The sequence below is a fragment of the Labrus mixtus genome, chromosome 21 (genome assembly GCF_963584025.1).
Source record: "Labrus mixtus chromosome 21, fLabMix1.1, whole genome shotgun sequence".
NCBI lineage: Eukaryota > Metazoa > Chordata > Actinopteri > Labriformes > Labridae > Labrus > Labrus mixtus.
Genome location: NC_083632.1, coordinates 18,350,700 through 18,371,311, shown reverse-complemented (window position 1 = coordinate 18,371,311; position 20,612 = coordinate 18,350,700). Strand labels below are relative to the sequence as shown.

Below are 20,612 nucleotides of genomic sequence, written 5' to 3'. Positions count from 1 at the left end.
CCTTTCCGAAATCCTGCTTGCTCTCTTCTGAGCTGCTTGTCTACTGCGTCTGAAATTCTTTGTATGATGATCTTTGCAAGTATTTTGCTTGGAATTGACAAAAGGGTAATTCCACGCCAGTTGTCACAGTTTTTTAGGGAACCTTTCTTGGGGATCTTTACGATTACACCCTTTGACCAATCGTTTGGTATCGTCTTCCCCTCCCATATGGATGTGAAGAGTGGTTTGAGCAGTTTTGCTGAAAGTTCTGGATGTACTTTGAACAGTTCTGCATTCGGGTTGTCTTGCCCGGGGGCACCAGTCATGCAAGAGGCACTTTACTTAGCAATAGCATGCTAGCACTCGAAACGTTTATACACTCTTTACAAATGTAAGGACGAACAAAGTGATGTAAAAACCAATAAAACATTTACTGGAATTACATCTGAATCATATTGTGAACGTTCTGTGTTTCAAACTTTGATTACTATCCTGCAAAAGACAAAGAAAGCACACTGAAACACGCTTCTGCCAGACTGAAGCAGAGCGCAGCAAAGAGGTGGAGGTGCTGCCCCCTTGTGGCAAAGTCAGGAACAACTTTAAAATCTCTTCTTTCACTAAAATACTGATACGTTTGTATAATAGTCATAGAAAATAACCAAACACAAATGTGACAAAACATTTCAGTGTGACACAATAATCACAAAATACCTGTGAAGGTGCACGGCCTTCCATTATATAGCCTAGTGCAATTAAATGGTCATCTTTATTACATGTGTAGCTTTATATGCTGTCCTACTAGACCTGCCATTTATAGGTCTGTTTCTCATACTGAATAGTAGCTCCTATGTTCCTCATTTAGTTGAGCAGACGGATGAAATAGATTGATAGTCCTCCTGTTCAACTGGTGAAGCTGCAGAGCTTCTGTGTGGTGTTAAAAATCCATCCAATTTATTCCTCATCATATTATCTGGGAAATGGTGACAGTGAGGAATGATTGTGATCTAAATGATAATGGCTCAATTTTCCAATGTTTCTTCTTCAAGCCGCAAAAAAGAGGTTTAAAAAGGGGGGGGGGGGGGGGTAAACCCTGGGGACATAATCATTGACTGTAAATATTAATGGATGAAGCCTGAGTGACGTCACCCATCTGTTCCTGCAGGGGGCTCTGGAGGCTCATCGGCAACAAGCCCGCCCGTACAGTGTGTGCCCATGATGACAATTACTAATCAGACATATTTGTTTTTTTGAACCAGGCTGTAAACATGTTAATTTATGCCATAGCAGCAAGCTATCCCTAAATACAAGCCATAGCAATGAGGCAAGGGAGCTAGTTCCCAGGAACAAATATGGTTGGTAACATGCAAGGTACATGAAGATTTAAAGACAGTGCTGTGCAGTCATATGATAAGGCGGAGAGAGGGAGACAAAGAGAGAGAGAGAGAGAGAGAGAGAGAGAAAGAGAGAGGAGCGCAAAGTGCCAGGCCCCCTGGCAGTCTAACCCGTATAGCAGCATAACTAGGAGCTGCTCCATCCAGTTTCCGACTATCAGCTGTATCAAAAAGGAATGTTTTAAGCCCACTCATAAAAGTACAGAGGATGTCTGCCTCCTCCTTCCAGTATACCAGGAAAACAATGAGAGGTTCTCATTTCTCGCCAGCAGCATTTCATTTTCAGGCTGAAATGGCAACTGTCATTATGTTTTATCAACTGCAGCTTCGACATCTGTGACTTAAGTGATAGAGTGGTTTGTCTGCCACTAGAAAAAAAATTGACAGTTAAATCCCAGCTCTGGTAGTCCACATGTGGAAGTGTCATGGAAGCAAGACACAAATTGCTCCTGGGAGATGTGCACTTAACAAACCATCCTGTGTGTCCTGGGGCGAGATACCGAACCCAAAATTAGTCCAAAAAGGCAGAGCCATAAGTGTGTGTGGTTGCATTAATTCTGTGCTGACATGAAGTGTAAAAGACTATTATTGATGTGGAGACTAGTAAGTCACTATTGATTCACAATTAGGGTGATGGACTTTTCATTATGTTGAGCTGATGACATCCTTGGTCTTCTGTTAGTGCAGGTGCCTCATTATAAATCCTGATGGCTTTTATTTACGAGGAAATGAATTCTCTCTGAAGAAGAGGATGAGGAAGACTTTCGCCCCTAGTGAACCCCTCAGTGTGTGCCCGGCCCAAGAAGAAAAAGACAAACAGTAATAAAAAACTCTATTTCATGCTATGTACTCGTATCATAGGTTCAGACCAACCTGCTTCAAAGACAGTCGTGATAAAGCTCTCCGGCAGGTCCACTGGGGCCGCCTGTCTGCTTCTTAATAGTTTCATCAGCCTGTTTTTGTTGCACAGGATCGTTCACAAGCGACATCTCGCAGACAGCTTCAGTTTCTCTTGCCCATGTGCTCGAGATCTGATATCTTTTTTCGGCCCATGAAATTATTTTACAACATAATTCCCTTGTCTAATGTTCTTCAAGTGCACAGAAACATGTTCACCTCTCTTCTTAGAAACAAACAGGAAGTCTAATTAAAGGTGATACTCTTAACTCCCTGCTTTTGGTTGCCTTTGGAAACCTGCACTCCTCAGTTGAGGAGAAAGACGCAAACAAATAGCAGGCTGAAACTTGCTTTCTCTCGCTGTCGACCGACTCTACCACTCACCCACAGACACCCAATGTCCTGCCTAAATGTGGAAACCTTAATCCTCAAAAGTCATATCTTAACGATTAATTGGGGGGGTGGGGGTGGGGGGGGGGGGGGGGTGTTAACATTCGAGCTGGTAATAATACCAAGACTGAGTCTCTACACTCACTCTGATTCTACAGCTCGTCTCTCAACTGGGAGGTCAGGGGTTCAATCCCCAGCTCCTGCACTCACATGTCAAAGTGTCCTTGGGTGAGACAAATCCCAAATTGTTGGCATGCTACAGTATGTCAGTGGTGTGTGGATTAATAAATACTGATTTACATAGCAGTCTCTGCCATCAGTGTGCAGGGAAAATGTGACATGTCGTGTAAAAAGCACTTTGAGTAGCTAGAAGACTAGAAAAATGTACATGCTGGAGCCTATTTAAAAAGTCCATTTACATGTGGTATAGTTCATTGGTTTATTCGTGACGCAGCAAACTAGTAAAATAGCATTTGGATAAAATCAGGCTGGTTAAAATAATAATGTGTGTTCCTTTAGTCCACTTGGCACATTGTTTGTGTCTGCTGTAAAAATGCCTCAGGGATGTTTTTGTTGCTGCCTTGGACCGTGACATGCGAGCAGCTTCCCTGTTTTTAAGTCTTTAAATCATCAAACATGTCTAAGCTGTAGCTTCATATTTAACAGAGAGCTGTTGCAGTTTTATCCTCTGTTACCTTCTTCAAGAAAGCAAATCATGCCAAACCAATCCGGTGAGCTCAGTAAATGAGTTATAGACAATAATAAATGATAGGCTAACAGATATGTGGTAATCATATCCTGTGAGACAGTCTGTGGTACTCAGACTCTACAGTGACTTAGTGTTGCCAGGATAAAAGCCCAGACATTGCTGGTGGGTGTTTCATGGGCCGATGATATCTGCTTAGACTGATGAAATGATACACTTGGAAGTGATTGGGAGATGGAGATGGAGCGCATTAAAAATTAATTTCACCATATCTGGCCCAAAACTGACAGAAAGGGCTATTTTGTGGATATTCCAAATGATGTTTTACTGTTTCTCATATCCTGGAAAGATAGAAAAAAATATATGTCTCATCCCGCTCCAGAGAACGTTTACTGACGCAGCAAAGGAAATGGTACTGTATGTTCCAGTAAGATGATTACTTGAAGTAATTGTTCACTTTTATTGACAGACCCAACATATAGGCAATTTCTTGAAAACAAATTGGTGCAATGTTAAACTGTAACGACTGTGGGTGGATTTCAACACCACAGCACCCCTGGGTGGAGTTTCCAGGGAAGCTTAGGGCCGTGCTTGAAAACACAACGGGAGCAAACTGTGAGCCTGAGTTGATCTCAATCAGGCAAGACCAGCCGGTGAATCTGTGTTCCTCGTGGAAGATAAGACTCTGAAGTCGGGGAAATTCAGCAGAGGTGCAGCTTGTCAACAGGCAAGGCAGGCAACTGATTGACCCCAGACCAGTAGGGGGCCCTCCAACCAGTGCTCATCACCATTATGTCTACCAGCCACCTTCTTCTTCTTTTTTCTCCTGTTTCTTTTCTCTCTCCTATAGACAGGTAATTCCTCTCCCTTTTCCTTCATTGACTTTCATTGACAATCTTATTAGGGCAACAAGAGTGAGTGCTATCTGATAGGGCCCCCTTAGGGAGGTTTCCTACATTCAAAATTTGCACATTTTGGGCCACTGCTTTGGTTTAAGTTTGTGAGCCCTCAGTAGCCCCCTCCTACTGGTCTGGGGCCCCAAGCAGTTGCCAACTGATTTTTGCCTAGAGCCCCAACAGACTCTAGAATCGCCCCTGGACAGAGCAGTATAACACTGAAAGGCGAGCAGAGCAGATTACATCGCCATTACAAATCTAAGGTTTTTTTTACATTTTAAATCTAAATGTATTTTTTTCCCGCTTGATGCCATATTTCTGTCTTTCTTTTGGATTTTTCTATTTTAATTTGATATTATAGTATTTTCTGAGTGTTAAGGGTTTGTTGAGTTGATTTTTGAAATCTTGTATTTTAATGTTTCTTTCTCTCTTTGTCTTGACGCTCTTGATGTCCTGTGTGAAGCCCTTTGAATCACCCTGTTGCTGAAATGTGCTATATAAATAAACTTGACTTTTAACATTTCAGTCATATCCACTGAAAACCTTCTTGTAGCATGTACACACTTAAAAACAAAACGTTACTTGTCCTTTAGTTGCAGTAGAAATAGAAACTTTCTCCATTGTGTGAAAATAATGTAAATGAGTTACACACTTTCACCTCCTTCACAGTGAGATGTTGACTGAGACCGCTCTGGTTCCCATAAATAAACAGTATTACACTGACAAATTTAATAGCAGTGGGTAGGAATGGCTGGATTGAAGTGCCAGAGGCAAGTGAGCCAAAGTAATGTGACTTAATGTAATTAAAACAGAGAGCAGTTACCAGAAAGGCAGAATCGATCCAACAAACCAGACTACCAAAGACACGATGGCGTAGGTCAGCTTTATTTCTGTGTACGTGCATCTGAGTCTAAAAATAGAATAGAATAAATATATGCAGTGTTGCAAAATAGAAATTCATTACAGAAGAATAAAGACTGAGGATCATACAGCGAGATACAAGGATTGTCTACACATGCTTTTTGAATGGCAGCTTCATACAATGACAATTAATTATATATTCCACGTGCACAGCCTTTTTGGCATGAAATCCAGCAAGAAGTTTAGCCATTTTTAGGAAAATAGAGGGTCAGTGGATTAATAATTTACAAAAAAAAAAACATTCTTCAGCAAAAACATCCAACGTTAAATAAAGGAAACAAAAAGACACATAAAAAAAATACAGGTAAGGTCTACAAGGGTTAAATGTGTCATCATGGCTGTGATTACATTTGTATATTATATAGATAGATCTTTTCTAGATATATACTCTATAATGATACAGTGGTAATAGAAAATAATCATACTGTCATACAGGAAAAGGGAGCCTACAGTGACAATGACAACAGTGACACCTGGTGGCTGTTTTTCAGAGCTGCATTTTCGAAAAACTCTAGTGCATGCAGAAGACGTTTTTACAGTTGGTTAAACGGCTGGTAATAGATGCCTTGAGCGGAAGTACAACTTCTTCAATAATTCATCTGTTTAGAAAATAAATAATTACATAAAATTAACAGTGGCTGGTGAAATTAACTTGGCAGAGCATTACACACAAAAAAAAACCTGCCATAGTTTAGAGAGGTAGCATTCCTTCTCTGATTTGACTGAAAAATGAGATGTACACAAGCATGGATCAATGGACTGGATACACAGAACATCGATTAGAAAACAGGGCCAGCTGTAATCTAGTCAGTGCAACATTTGGTTTAGAGAGGGCAATCCTTTGATACATGCATTTTAAATACTAACCAACTGGCAAACATTTTTCCTAATGGCAGTACCTTCACAGAGTTTTGGTAGGTATGACGAGGAGTTATGCAGCTACATTTGAGGTAATTACTCCTCGTATTGTCTATTGTACATTACAGGTCCATTATTCTAGCAGTGCAGGGGTCACATTCAACAGCAAAAGCATGATTTATTCTTCCTCGCTCTACCGTGGCTGCCATGCACCTTCACAGAAATGTAGCAATACGTCGGTTATTTTTGGTAGCATCCCATTCAAACTATGGAGGACATTAAGCTTGAAGCCAGTTTGTGGCTCGCCGCTCCAGCCTGTCGGCATTTAAACTTGACTTTGGATTGGCAGTCTTTGCTTCAACCTTTCTTTTCCTGCCAAGTTTCAGGCCCCATTGTTTGAAGTATATAATACAGGAATAGAAGAATATCGGCTCATGAAGGCAAGGACCACTTACATAGGCTACATCTTTTACCTATAGTATAGGTTTGATGAAGAAGGCTTAAGTCAGAAAGAGCGAGAATACTTTGACTTTAACAGTCCATCCATCTCCACCTCTTCATACTGTATATTGCACGGCTGTACTTCAGTCATCTCCTCTCTGGCCACAATTAAGTCTTTCCTCCGACTCAAAAAAGGTACAAAAAATTCAAAACTTAAAAGAAGAACTTTGGGAAAAGTACAATTACAAACAAAAAAAAAACTACAAAAAAAAGTGAATCAGGGTTTTATAAGGTGAATGTTATTTTTTTACCATGTAGGATTGTTAACTGTAAGTGATAAGTGACCATTCTGTCGTTAAAGTTTAGGCACAGGATAACCCAGGATACATTTTTTAGGACTATGTTGTAGTTAATTTACAGAGAAGTCCATACCAACCCTTAATCTTTGAACTCAATGGAAATGATGGGTTCTTATTTTGTTTGAAAATGTAAATGGATGGAAGTGTAGATGTATAATAGAATGGCCAAGACTAGGGCTGGGAAATATATCGAGTTTTTAAGATATATCTTTATATTTTCAAACAAGATATAGGGTAAGACAATATCATTAATATGGATATAGTTTAAGTTGCATTATAAATAACGTTACAGAGGTGCCAGGTCACTTTTTTCTCATCTCACTGATGATGACTGACTGTCTGTCCCTCTTAACCCCGCTCCTCCTCTCTCTCTCTTTTATTGTATTTAAGGAACATTTTTATGTTGTGTTGTGTGTGTTTCCACTGTTAATAAAATACATATCGGTATATATCGAGTATCACCATTCGGCTAAACAATATCGAGATATGAGTTTTGGTCCATATTGCCCAGCCGTAGTCAAGACTATATTTAATCTTTAAACACAGGGTGGTTAACGTAACCTCATGTGTGACCAAACTACAATAAAAAAATAAAACTTAAAGAAATGATACATTGACCATCTTTCATAAATAGGACAACTGGATAGATTACTCCATGTGTATTCGATGTGAAGTAATCTATTCAGCACTGACAGTGCATAAAGATGTTACAAAGGCACTACGTGTTCAATTAGATCTGTAACTGATTGGCCTCAAATTTCATACATGGTTCGTTTGGTCGGGATCTTGTGTGAGGGAAGTAAAGGAGCAGGCTTTGCCCAACTTGTACTGATCCCCAATGGCGTCATCTACCTGCATGTCTTGCCTCTCCCTTTTCACTCCATTCTTTTTATCGAACTCTGCAGTAATCTCAGAAAGCGTCTTACCCTTAGTCTCTGGTAAGGTAAGTCCTAAAAACACCGAAGACACCACACACACGGCCATAAATGGCAGAAAGCAGATGTTTCCCAGGCTGCCGACTATAAAGGGAAACAGCATTCCCACCAAGAACAGGCTGATCCACATAAACGAGCCGGCAACCATGTACGCTGCCGGTCGAGATGCCTGGTCAAATATTTCCGCTGGCAAGATCCCGGTCACTCCTGCAGGACCCAAGCCAAAGCTGAGGATGTAGGCAAAAACACATGCCATGCTGAGGTAGGGCATCCCAGCCACCCCGTGGCTCTGTAGGGTAAGAGCTATAGTGAAGACTAAAGACCAGCAAGACATAAGGCAGTACCCTCCAATAAGAAGGTACCGGCGGCCAACACGTTCAATCAGCAGGTTACTCAGTATGGAGGCGGTAAACTCTGACGCCCCCGTTCCAATAGTGATGTACTGGACTTTTTCTGGAGGGATCCCTGCTTCGAGAAAGATGTAAGAGGCATAGAAATAGATGGAGTCATTGCCACAGAGCATCATGGCACTACTGGCTGCCATGACCGTTCTGAGCTGGCATCGCAGGTCACGACTCTTAAACAGGGACCAGGGCGTCCTTGTGGAAGCTGCAGATCCAGAATTTAAGGCTGCCGATTTTTGCAGCTGCTGCTCTTGAAGCAACTCGTCCATCTCCGAGACGGGGACCTCCCCACCCCGAAGTCTTTGAAGCGCCTTGACACATGCTTCCCTGTCTCCCCGGTCTATGAGAAGGTACCTGGGGCTTTCAGGGAACCAGGGTAGGGTAAGAAGCTGGATCAACCCTGGCAAAGCATTACTAGCCAGCAAGTAGGGCCAAAGAGGCTCTGCACCCAGAACTTCGGTGATTCCCACAACTTGACCCAAGAAGATCCCGAACGCAGTAAAGACAGCAGATGAAAAAGCGGTAGCTCCTCTGAGGTGTTTTGGGGCACTTTCCCCAAAATACATGGGTTGAACATTCATACTGACCCCTGAGTTGATCCCCACCAGAAAACGAGCACAGATGAGCATCTCAAACGATTCAGCCATCCTGCATGTCAGCACGAGCACAGCACCGGCAAACAAGAAGGAATTGTTTAGAAGCAGTGAGTTCTTCCTTCCAAAGCGGACCGCCAGAGGTCCTGCTAACAGGGCACCAAGCAAACCCCCCAGTGAGAATGCTGACACTATCAGAGTCCACACCAGTGTCACCTGGGGACTCTCCAGGCCAGTGCCCCAGCGCTTCACGTAGGTATCATTGATGAAAACCTGGATGTAGCTGGTAGGTGAATTGATAATCGAGATGTTGTATCCATACTGGAAGGTGCCTCCAATGGCAGCAGAGCAAACAGTCAAAGCGAGAGTCCTGGCACCACGTGATGGTTTGCTGGTTTCATCTTGCTCTGGGTCGCCTGTAGAGGACATCAGGAGTGTTGCTATCACAGAGGAGAGGTGTCCTCTCTATGCTCCACACAGCAGTAATATACGCTACTAAAAAAAGATAACAGTAATGTGTAAACCGCTTAAGTTAACGAACAACTCTCCATGTTAAAGATGAACACGGGACATTGAAAGTGTCGTCTCACCCGAGTAAACGTCTTGTCACCTGCCGGTAGTGTCCATGTACCGTTATGTGTGCTTCCTCAACATAGACTCTAAGGCAACCTCCACGGAAATCAACAGTGCTGTGCTGCATTGTTCTCAGTAAAATAACCGTGAAAACCACATGACATTGTCTTCGAACGACAAGTCAAAGTTTGTATTCAACTAATAATCTTGTGAGCTGAGACAACAAGGTTTATAAAACTAGCAGAAATGTGAGGAAATGCCCTATCAGTCCTTACTGAGGGGAAAAATGTTCTAATTTCCTTGAACGTCTCGTGTGTACGTCTAGCCTTTTGATTGGTTGACTTCAAGCCGACATGTGACGTCATCTTTTTGTGACGGAGTTGGAAAGATGTGAGTAAAAGCGAGTAATTGTACAAGTTGATATTCTATTTTATTGGGAATATGTATTGTTTGCATTGACAGTGAATGATAACGAGATAACGTTGGTGTCGTATTGAGAGCAGCCTTTTGTTTTTACGATGCTAATTTAGGTTTAACATGTTATAAATAAGTATTAGCTGGCTAGTGCTAACAAGCTCATTGACGTGAGAGTCTATTTATCGACTCAGACTGAGAGGTAATAATTATAAGTTCATTTATAACTCTAAAGTTTAATTTGATTATTTCACCGACTTATTTCAGTGATGTACTTTTATTTTCTCGCTCTGTTTTTGTTTTATTTTCGAAAAGGACAAAGTGAGCAGTAATAATAGAACAGTTTTATATCATTATGAATATTACAGCAAACTTACTTTGTAGGTTAAGACACAAAACTATCAGACATGAGTCGTGGATTGTTGTTCTTTTTCATCTTAAGCAGACACCCCAAAAAAACATCCGTAATTTATGGCCAACTCTCTAATCTTTTAGATTAATTGGTCCAATTATTTAGTATAATTAGGCATGATTTATCGAGCTACACCTGTGATGTTTATCAAATCTAAACAACCAGACATCTTTTTGAAAAGTACACACATATATATATATATATATATATATATATCAGAGTATATATCTACGCTCATACCTACCCATCTATGTCCCATCTATGTCTTTTTTTAAAATACTTTTTATTTGATAGTTTTGAAGTAAAAGAACATAAACTGTCAGAATGAGCGTAGATCTACATATAAGTGCATCATCTATACAGGCATGGATAAATATTTCTGTTCGCTCATTCTACGACAGAAGAGAAGAGTGAGCAAAAAGGAAGGAAAAAATAAAAGAATAAAATAGAAAAAGAACAACAGAGCATATTAACTTATCAAAAAGAATAAATAACAAATGAAAAACAAAACAATAAAAAAAGTGGGCCTTGGATTGTTCTACTCTAATAGAAATGAATATATATATTGTTGTCTATGTGTTCTTCACCATCTGCTTGTGGCTTAAGTTCTATGTCTTAGATAGCAACTTGTCAGTGTAGTCTGGTAAAGGGTTAGCATGTTTATAGTGTTGTTTACAAACAGCATGTACAACAAATACCTAAACATCTAGTTTTTCATGTTTTAATGGTGTAAAGTTTCATATCTTTAAAGTGTTGTCCAATGCCTGAAAAGCTCATCCAAACTCCATGTGATCTGCAGAGTCCCTCTGCACCTTTAAGAATTTCATGAATACCTACTAACTTAATGATGATGGTCTCCATATTATTGATGATGATGGTTGTGACGATTGTTTTTGTTTGATAACGATGACTTATAAGATGGTTTCTATACTGATTAGAGCTCTCAAGAACTGCAGTCAATGTTGTGCTTTGCCTCTGTGCACTTCCTGTCAGCACCTGTGTGTCCAATCAGACTCAAAGCTGATCGTTTGCTCTTACTGACATTGTTCCCTTTTTTCCAGATCCTTGCTTGTGTTGTACTTACTCTCTGATGCACGTCGCTTTGGATAAAAGCGTCTGCTAAGTGAATTGTAGAATTGTAGAATTTTAGTTTACTTGCATCTCTAACCACAGGGCGCCTTCCCCAACAAAGAGGAAGGAGGATGACAAAAGCAAACAGCGCGGTAAGGAGAAGTCAGGCGCCACAAAAGAAGGAGCTGAAAAGGGCAGAGGTCGAGAGAAGAACCGCACACGGCGCAATGCTTCAAGTGGGAGCAGCAGGTCAGAGGCGATACTATATATGATGTAATATGACTACATGCTGTCAGGTTTTTCTCTTAGCTTTGTTCTGTTCTATTTGTTTCTGTATCTATAAGAAAATCTGTCTGAAACCAGTCTGATTCCACGAAGGCTTTTTGTCGATACAGTGGAGATAAACCGTTTAGAAACCAGTTTTAACCACATCTTCCCATCTCTCTCAGTTCCAGTTCAAGTAGCTCAGGCTCCAGCTCCTCCAGTGGCTCCAGCTCTGCCTCCAGTCATTCAGGCTCATCCAGCTCCCGCTCGTCTTCCTCGTCCTCCTCATCCTCCTCACCAAGCCCGAGCCGCCAGCGCCACAACAACAGGCGGCGGTCTCGTTCAAAGTATGAATTCATTTACTAATTGTGCTAGAAATGTATTAGTGCTTCTTGTGATTATTTTTTGGGGCATGTGTGTCTTTTTTGTTTGATTTCATTGCTAACAAGCTGAAAAGTTCCTTCAAACTGCATCTTAAATGAACTGAGGACATTTTGAATATCCTCACACTGTAGTCTGGTAAAAGTCTTTATGTCAGCAAAAAGGAATCAAAACTTGACGTTGTAGTTTAAAAGATCTCATGGATGATTTACATATTAACTGATATTGAAATGTCATTCCAGGTCAAAATCAGCAAAGAAGGATGACAGGGAGAGACGACGGAGGAGCCCCACACCAAAACCCACCAAGGTCTACCTGGGAAGACTCACCAGAAATGTTATCAAGGTGAAAGTTCAAATCACACTGCTGATCACAAGCACAGCAATAGTGGTTTACACTGCCTGATCTGCTGAACATTGTCTGAGGGATCAGAAAAGTACTTAACCCATATTCTACACAGGCATAGAGCATCAGAGCGGGAGAAGGTGACACACAGAAAAGGCAACAAAAAGCACAAAATATATGGGGCTGTGGATCAGTGTTGGTCAGTCGTCTCTCAGCCGGAAGGTCGGGGTATTGATCCCCAGCTCCTGCAGCAACATGTCTGCTGTGTCCTTGGGCAAGACACTTTACCACAGGTGGCTCCTGTTGAGGAAATGACTAAGACTTGACTCACAGCTGAACTCTGTCAGGTCTGACTGACACTAGAGAACAGTGAATAACCCTAATGACGCCTGTACATTATAATCTAAATAACTACAGAAATTCCACCACAGCTCCTGCTGCTGCTTTGTCTGCTTCGTCAGTAGCAGATGAATGTGTATGAATAGGATTAGTTTAACTCTGATGGACACTTTACAAAGCAGCCTCTGCCATCATTGTGTGAATGTGTAGCTGTGACCTGCAGTGTAGAAGTGCTTCGAGTAGTCAGAAGACTGAAAATACTCAAATTGATTTACCATAAAGTTTTAGACTAAGGAAGCAACATTTTCCCGCAGACATTTTTAAACTTTTTTTAGGGATAATATCCTTTGGAAAACGTAACATCTTCTTCCCACCATTCAAAACTACGGGCATATCCTACATTTGGAACAGAGCGCCTGTGACGTCAACAGCGCCTTTCTGAAAAAAAATGTTCAACTTCAGCACTCGGAGTGGGCGCACATGAAAAAGGCGGACTGTCGTAAAAATAAAAAAAGACACTAGATGCTGCGCTTTTTTTCTCCAGGCGGCCACCTGCTGCGAACACTCTCTACTCATTAAAAACCATTGAAAAAAACCTGCTTGCCCTGAGAAAATAACCACTAGATGGACACGGGGCCTTACTCAACCTTTCCTGAATAAACATTGGACTTGTTACTAAAGACTTGTTATCAAAAGGAACACTTTGAATGACTTAGTTTTACAGTTTTTTTTTGGTTTTTTTTAAGCACATAATTCTCTTTATTTAAAGATATGGAATCTATTCTATACCGTATCTTTTCATGAAATGTCTGAATTTAATGTTACATTTCTCAACCTTTCAAAGGATCACATCCAGGAGATCTTCTCCACCTACGGCAAGATCAAGATGATTGACATGCCTATGAACCGCATCCACCCTCACCTGTCCAAAGGCTACGCCTATGTGGAGTTTGAGACTCCTGAGGAGGCCGAGAAAGCCCTGAAACACATGGACGGAGGTACGGTGGAGCATGGACGTTGAAAGTTGTGTCTAACGGAGCAATGAAGTGAACTGTATGAATGAGTGAGTGAAGCTGTGTAGACGAGACGTTAGGCTCAAAGACTGTGTAGTGATGATCGTGTTTGTTTGTGGCGCTCATCCTGAATGCTGAAATTAAAGTACACTTTTTTTAAATCATGTTTAAATAAGAAACCTTCAGTATGTGATTTCCTGGATATTTTCCTCAGGTCAGATTGACGGACAGGAGATTACAGTCACAGCTGTGCTCGCTCCCACGGTGCGCCCTCCCCCTCGCAGGTTTTCCCCTCCCCGCAGGATGCCTCCGCCCCCACCAATGTGGCGGCGCACCCCACCCCGCATGAGGAGAAGGTAAAGAAGAGACGTGTAAAAGATAAAGCAGTCTTTGATTTTTTTAAATAAATAACGTGGATTAATATAATTGTATATTTTATCCGTGGTCGATATGAGATTCAAACATCTTAAAACACACAAAACTTGATTTTAACTTTCAATGATGTTGATTTTCTCTCTTAACTCTCAAGTCCTTTTCTGACAGCATTTCTTTCTCCTCTAGGTCTCGGTCTCCACGGCGACGCTCTCCAGTGCGTCGCAGGTCTAGATCGCCTGGCCGTCGTCGGCATCGGTCTCGATCCAGTTCTAACTCCTCTCGCTAGTGAAAAATGAAACCCCTCCTCCTCCTCTTCCTCTCTGACTGATCCGTTGCTGTTATTTATATCTGTAAACAATCAAATATGAAAGAAAAACGTCCTCTTTTTTTGATTTAAAACAATCCGAAACTTGAATGATGAAAACAAATAGCCCGGAATGATAACCGTACCCGAGTGAATTATTGAAGCCAGTGTTACTTTCCACAAATGAAACAAACACTGTTTAACACTAAGAGACAACCGTATAATAGATCTGAGATAATTAGCTATACGGTGAAATATAAAGAATGTTTACACTAAAATATCTAAATTATTAGAAAATTAACTAAAATTATTAAAAACTTTTGAGTATTTACGTCCCCTTTAATATTTCAGACAGTTATCTGAAATCATATAGTTGTAACAGGACGTGTCTTTCATTGCGGCCGCATTGACACAACATGTTTATCGTTGCCATGGAAACACAGGATGTTTTTTTGTTTTTTTTACCCCGGATGTTATGTCAAAGACTGCAGGAACTGCTACTGAAAGCTGCCGTACTGCTGCTGTATGTGCTGCTGTGATAAAAACGTCATGTAAATCACACTTTCATATATGGTCAGTAAAGATATTCTCTTCCTCAGGTCTGTTTCGCCCGTTCGCCTTGACTACGCAGAGTTGGTTTTCATCTGGGGTGGGGGGAGGGAGTAGCAGAGAGAATCACTCCCATGATTCCCCGCAAGCCTCGGAATGAACTTTTGTTATTGTTTTGATTGAGAGACTCCCTAGGCAGAATTTACATGCTAGGGCTCGACAGATAAATGTTCTTTCGAGCCAATACCGATATCGGGGGAGGGTAGAAAGTGGGGGAAAAAAAATGTATACCGATAAATTGGCCGATATCTGTCTTCGATTTGTAGATATAGATAAACACATGCATTGCATTGATCCCTCGAATGCAGTTATCATGCTTGTTGTAATCCATACAGCACCCTCTGCTGGTGAAAGAAAACTGCTAGTTGAATACAACAAAAGTCAAATGGAATGATATTTGACTGTTGAATAAATCTATTAATATCGGCACCTATCTGGGATTAGATTAACCGAGATCAATAGTCACTGTAAATGCCGTTATCGGCCGTCATTATCGGCTGGTCGGTTAATCGGTCGGGCTCCGTTACATACTGTGCGTTTAAAGCAGCTTTTACAAACATGGTGATTTTAGTAGTTTTCTGAAGGAGGCAGCTGATTTAAAAACTGTGTTTCAGTTGACTGTTTGTGTTAAGCTACAGCAAAATGTGTCTGATTCCACAGAGGTGAACGCTTGTGCCAAACAATTTATATGAAGATTCACTACTGACTGCTTCTTTCCTAAATAATTTCTTACACTTCAGACTACTGTACCACTCGATGTGAGTGGAGATCCTCAAAAAGAATGAATCCTGTGACTTCCAGAAACAGAACAAAAAAAAAACGAAATCATCGGTCACTGCTTTCTACTGATTTTAGATGCAAAATAAATAGGAAGGAATGCAGGCTTTCATAGGTCACTGCACCACTTTAGGTAGCTCTTCCAATGAATCATGCTCTGTTACGTCCCCAGGTTTGCTTTTGCACTGCTATCGGTCCACTCATTTGTTTAGGATGGATCTGTTCATCTTTATCCTATAGGGCTTTCACACTAAAAGAAAACTTGTGATATTTCCAGGAGCTGTATGTGTGAACGCAAACAGCCACATTTTTCGTTTCACACTTCCCCCTGAGCTTCTCCTTCTAGACCCCTAGTATCTTTTTCTGCAGCAAGTGAGCTGAAGTGAGAACACAGCAGGATATTCTCTGGAGAATTCAGCTCGAGCCAATGGGAGGGAGAGTGACGTTTATATACTGTGACTACTGTGAAGTTCTTCTCCGCTCTTTTCTTGATAGTGTGATTCTGTTGAACTACATTGATTTAAAGGGAAATATTCTCATCATAGCATCGTGTAGCGGACTCTGTTGCTTCATCCAGCTCATTTAACCCTGACAATTGTATTCCAGCAGAAGTCTCAGATTTAACTCTGACGACTCGTTCTTAACCAGTTTATTTGTAAAGTTTTAGACGATGCGTTTTGTGAATGCCTTTAAAGAGTATTTCTTTAAGAAGGTAACATGAAAGGAAATGCTTCTTAGCATATTATACTCTTTTATTCAAATATCGTCAGCATGGAGCAAATCACCTTTTGGGAAACATGATTTGATGAAGTGTCTGTGTTCTCCGCGCAAGTTCACACATTACTTTAAGCGATCTTACAAAAATACTACAGTACAATCTTTCTCAAATCTATTTTATTGTTAAGTGTTTTTAAATATTGTTGATGAATAACAGATTTGGTCATAATTTAGGTTAAATTTGCTAATGTATTTTTTTTTTTTCTAACCGTCCAGTTCAGTTAAATTGGTAATGATGCTTCACTTTTTACAGAACATCCAAACAGGAAGTTATTTATAAAGGTGATTAGTACAAAGTAGGGCGTGTCATTTTTTATTCAACGTTCGAACATTCAGGGGGGAGAAAGGCTGAGTTTTGTGTTTGAACGTTTTGCGTCATATTCTACATTCGTTAGATTTTTTTTTTTTAAGTGACATCACTAGTACAAAGAATTCCTCAAGTTAACAAAGACTGAATGGTCCATCAGCAATTTCCTTTTTCTTCTTGGTTTGTACGTGTCACACTGGTTTTAGTTGTAATCGTGTTGTATAAAGCTGTACTGATGCTACTGGCTTGACTTGGTGTCTCATGTTTTGTATTTCCAGCTGTGGATGGTTCAGCTTGTGCTCAACCAAAGTATGATCATAATAAACGTTATTATTTGAACAGAAGACAGTTTCTGTCATTGATTAAAAAATGTTACACATTCAAGTTATTTATCTGTGGCACCTTAGAAAATATCTATTTTTTAAGGACATGAGTAAGATTATTGTCATTGTAGTAGTCTACAAAGTTCAGTATGACGTTCTCAATAGAAGCTGCATTTTTTTTAAACTCAAAACAAGAAGACAAAAAAAATCAGTAAATGAAACAATCAATAATGAATATTGTAAAAAAAAAAAAAAAGGCAGCAACATTCAATTGTGAGTTTAAAAGTAGATCAAGTATGGCACGTCAGAGGTCATTTGAAAACGGTCAAATCAGAGCAAGGGCCCTATTTGAATCTATTTTAGATTTAGGTGAAAAGACAATGCACCAGCAAAATAAAAAAGAGAAGGTAGTCTGAACACAAAGATTAGAGAATGAAGATTATTTTAACACAATTATGACTTACATTTCAAAAATAAAGTGGATGTTTCACGTGGCTCCAATCCTCTTTCAAAGAAATTTGTATGTAGTATCAATAATTGGCCAGCAGAGGTCACTATTGTAACAGAAACAAATACATTTTAAAATCCCAACATCAGCAGCTGAGAGAAACATTTTGAGAGACAGTTTAGTTTAAAAACAAAATATTTATTGACACGTCAAAGCAGCATCTTCATATATATTACATGTGTTTCTTATGTACAGAAAAGGATTGATGAAAATCAAAGAGTACTCTGTACCCCCACACAGGGCCCACATTGTGACCATAAAGCTCCCCTTGGTTTTTGCAGGCCCACATTTTGAAACTCCTTGAAGCCAGACTGTTCAGCCTCAGTCTCACAGCAGCCTTGGCCTCTCGTTGGGTTTTGAGGACTTTGTGTTGTTCAGGGTTTAGTGTCTTTGTCTGCTTGGCTGGGAGGTTGGTCCATCAGATCCTTGAATCCTAGTTTCTCCAGAGGCTCCTTGGCCATCAGCTGACTGGACACACAAGAGGACAAGTAAAGTTAAATATGTTTCACTAGAATAAGCAGACATGAGGATGATAAGATGTGTTGGCTGCCATTATTGAGGACGTGTCTTACTTATTCATGCGGCACTCGAGGTAGTCTTTGGACTGCAGTCTGCACATTGAGTTGTCAAAACTGTTGTCTCTCAGGCATTTCATAAACGTCTCCTTGAAGGTTTTACACTCCCCTGAAATAATAACAAGACAATATGAAGGTCCATCTTACAGGTTCATGCTCTGATATGTTGAAGTTTGTCAAAAAGTTAAGACAGGATTACATCTTGCCATGTGGTCGAAAAGCCCAAAGTAATACATATACTGTGTTGATAATTGATAATTGCTTGAGGTGTACAAAACTTGTTTGTTATTAAGTATAGTAGGTGTTGACTTGAGTCAGGTTTGAATGTAACCACAAACGACTGAGACAGTTTCCTCAATGCTACAAACCCAAGACCGTTTTATGCCAGTGTACCTGAAGAGGGACATCAGAATCAGAATCAGAATCGGGGTTTATTGCCAAGTACACATACAAGGAATTTGACTTGGTGTACTGGTGCTAAACAATTAACAAGGAAAAAGGAAATAAACAGAAAAACAAGGTAGAATGTTGAGCTGAAGTAAAAGAATGTGGGATATCAAAAATATAAAAATGGAGCAGTGTTTGCTCTCTATGAGACGAGATCTACATTTGTAAATTGTTGATTGTTATAAACCATGAAACAGTATCAGGAAACAGCCCACTTATTGCCTATTATATGTTACTTTTATATTTACACCAGAGAGATGCACGTCTGCTTTCAGCTGTTCTGAATGTATTTCACGTTTTCATATAAACTCTCGGAGCAAAAAGAGATTTGTGTTCTAACTACGGACGCATCGGTTCAACATCGGTATCCAATCGGTGCATCTCCAGTTCTAACATCTTCTGACTGGATTTCATGAGAAGTTTTGTCTCGCTGCTGAAAGATGTCAATGTTTTAAACTGTTTGTTTCATTTTATAGCAATGACCTTTTTCATTGCCCTTGTTAAGCTTTCCATTTGGATTGTATTGATTGGTAATAATAACAGACAAGCCGTTCAGGAAATTAATATATTGAATGAAACTTTGAATATATGGAATAGAAGTCTGTAGTGTTATTTCAGCTGACATTTCAGTAAGAGAATCAGGAAGTAAAAAATCCCTAAAGCTGGATGCACAAAGTGCGCTCAGCAATGTTTTGTTGAACATTACTACTCATAAGCAGTAAAAGTGTTCCAATAATTGAACTATGATCTTCAAGGTGACGCAATCTACATTCAAAATTATTCATATGATTTTGAGTTCAAACAGCTGTTTCAAAAAAGTTTTCACGGTCAACAAACTATTGGTATATTTCAGCTGATGTCATTTTGCAAAACCAGCATATTCAGCAGGGTGTCTTTTGGATGACAACAATGAAACTGGTGGATTTGGAGAATTTAAATCAGCTTCAATTCCATATATTCAGACTTCGTTCAATATATTCAAAGTTTCATTCAATATATTCAAAGTTTCGTTCAATATATTAAAAGTTTCGTTCAATATATTAATTTCCTAAACGGCTTGCCATAGACAGATAATCCATTCTATTTATGAGAGCAGAGCAGCAAAATCACAAACATGAGCCACAGGTTAGATACAATTAATGGAAATGACAAATGGACAAAAACATTTAAAAAAACATTCCACCTAGGACAAATCATCAGCTGTGACTCAGTGTAACAGGGTGAGTTAGAGTTTATTATTTACTTTATTCATATCAGTGGCTCATAATGATGATACTGACGTTAAGAGATATTTAATAAAAGTATATCATCACTGTGACATTTCACACATTTCTATCTACACAATCCATCATACTCGGTTAAAACTGAATCTGTACAGAAAGAGAAGTAGATCTAAGTTAACATACAGAAACAATAAGGTCAAACCTAAACTCACATTCTCTGAATAACATCTATTCATTATTTAATTGTAGTATTCAGTTGAGATTCTTCGTGTTAAACTTACCGAAATGATCCAGAGGGAACGAGCCTTTGTCAGGAGCCCGAGGTTTAAAACTCTTCGACCCGAAATTCATAGCAGTCGACATAGTTTGAAGTGTCAAAAGTCCCTGAGAAGAAGCTTCCAGTGTTTTTCTGCGGCAACAGTAGCAGTGCTTTGGTCGCGTAAGTATGACGTCTTGTTTACGTCAGCCAGACATTAGTAGTCGCTTGAAGTCGCATCGATGGAGGATTCGATTTAAAAGTCTGATGAGTTTTTGGGGCGCTAGTGGTGCAGTGGTTAGGGCGCGCGCCCCATGCATGGAGGCCGCCGCCTCGGGCGGGCGACCCGGGCTCGAGCCCTGCCTGTGCCCCCCCCCCGCATGTCACTCCCCACTCTCTCCCCCTCTCTGGCTTCCGACTCTATCCACTGTCCTGTCTCTCAATTAGAGGCCCCAAAATAAAATACATTTTAAAAAAAAGTCCGAAGAGTTTTTAATTAAGGACAACAAATTATCCTCAAAATAATCAAACTAGTTAAAAAGTGTTTCT

The 20,612-nt window shown here is 40.1% G+C and overlaps 3 protein-coding genes across 3 annotated transcripts; 1 reads left to right on the top strand and 2 right to left on the bottom strand.

Annotated features, from left to right (window-relative positions):
- Positions 1-5,128: 5,128 nt before the first annotated feature.
- On the bottom strand, positions 5,129-9,438 carry LOC132955312 (solute carrier family 2, facilitated glucose transporter member 11-like). The gene is made up of 2 exons (XM_061028110.1): positions 9,361-9,438; positions 5,129-9,265 (listed from the first exon to the last, which is right to left on the bottom strand). Exon 2 carries the CDS (start codon positions 9,197-9,199, stop codon positions 7,598-7,600), a length of 1,602 nt encoding a protein of 533 aa, XP_060884093.1. The 5' UTR covers positions 9,200-9,265; positions 9,361-9,438; the 3' UTR covers positions 5,129-7,597.
- Positions 9,439-9,666: 228 nt separating this feature from the next.
- On the top strand, positions 9,667-17,075 carry LOC132955317 (RNA-binding protein with serine-rich domain 1-like). The gene is made up of 7 exons (XM_061028116.1): positions 9,667-9,733; positions 11,343-11,489; positions 11,690-11,851; positions 12,128-12,230; positions 13,414-13,567; positions 13,797-13,938; positions 14,144-17,075. Coding segments are annotated over exons 1-7 (810 nt in total). The 5' UTR covers positions 9,667-9,731; the 3' UTR covers positions 14,244-17,075.
- A 604-nt stretch (positions 17,076-17,679) lies between these two features.
- LOC132955778 (cytochrome c oxidase assembly protein COX19) lies at positions 17,680-20,262 on the bottom strand. Its single transcript, XM_061028790.1, has 3 exons — positions 20,089-20,262; positions 18,135-18,246; positions 17,680-18,030 (listed from the first exon to the last, which is right to left on the bottom strand). The coding sequence occupies exons 1-3, from the start codon at positions 20,168-20,170 to the stop codon at positions 17,937-17,939; spliced, it is 288 nt and encodes a 95-aa protein (XP_060884773.1). The 5' UTR covers positions 20,171-20,262; the 3' UTR covers positions 17,680-17,936.
- Between the last annotated feature and the right edge of the window lie 350 nt (positions 20,263-20,612).

Bases quoted from the DNA above. Each gene is read 5' to 3' on its own strand.
- LOC132955778 (XM_061028790.1), bottom strand. From the start codon at position 20,170: ATGTCGACTGCTATGAATTTCGGGTCGAAGAGTTTTAAACCTCGGGCT. The intron at 18,247-20,088 runs GTAAGTTTAACA...TTATTATTTCAG, and splicing joins GTTCCCTCTGGATCATTTCG to GGGAGTGTAAAACCTTCAAG. The intron at 18,031-18,134 runs GTAAGACACGTC...TTGTGTGTCCAG, and splicing joins CTCGAGTGCCGCATGAATAA to TCAGCTGATGGCCAAGGAGC.
- LOC132955317 (XM_061028116.1), top strand. The intron at 11,490-11,689 runs GTCAGAGGCGAT...CATCTCTCTCAG, and splicing joins GCTTCAAGTGGGAGCAGCAG to TTCCAGTTCAAGTAGCTCAG. The intron at 12,231-13,413 runs GTGAAAGTTCAA...AACCTTTCAAAG, and splicing joins TCACCAGAAATGTTATCAAG to GATCACATCCAGGAGATCTT.
- LOC132955312 (XM_061028110.1), bottom strand. From the start codon at position 9,199: ATGTCCTCTACAGGCGACCCAGAGCAAGATGAAACCAGCAAACCATCA.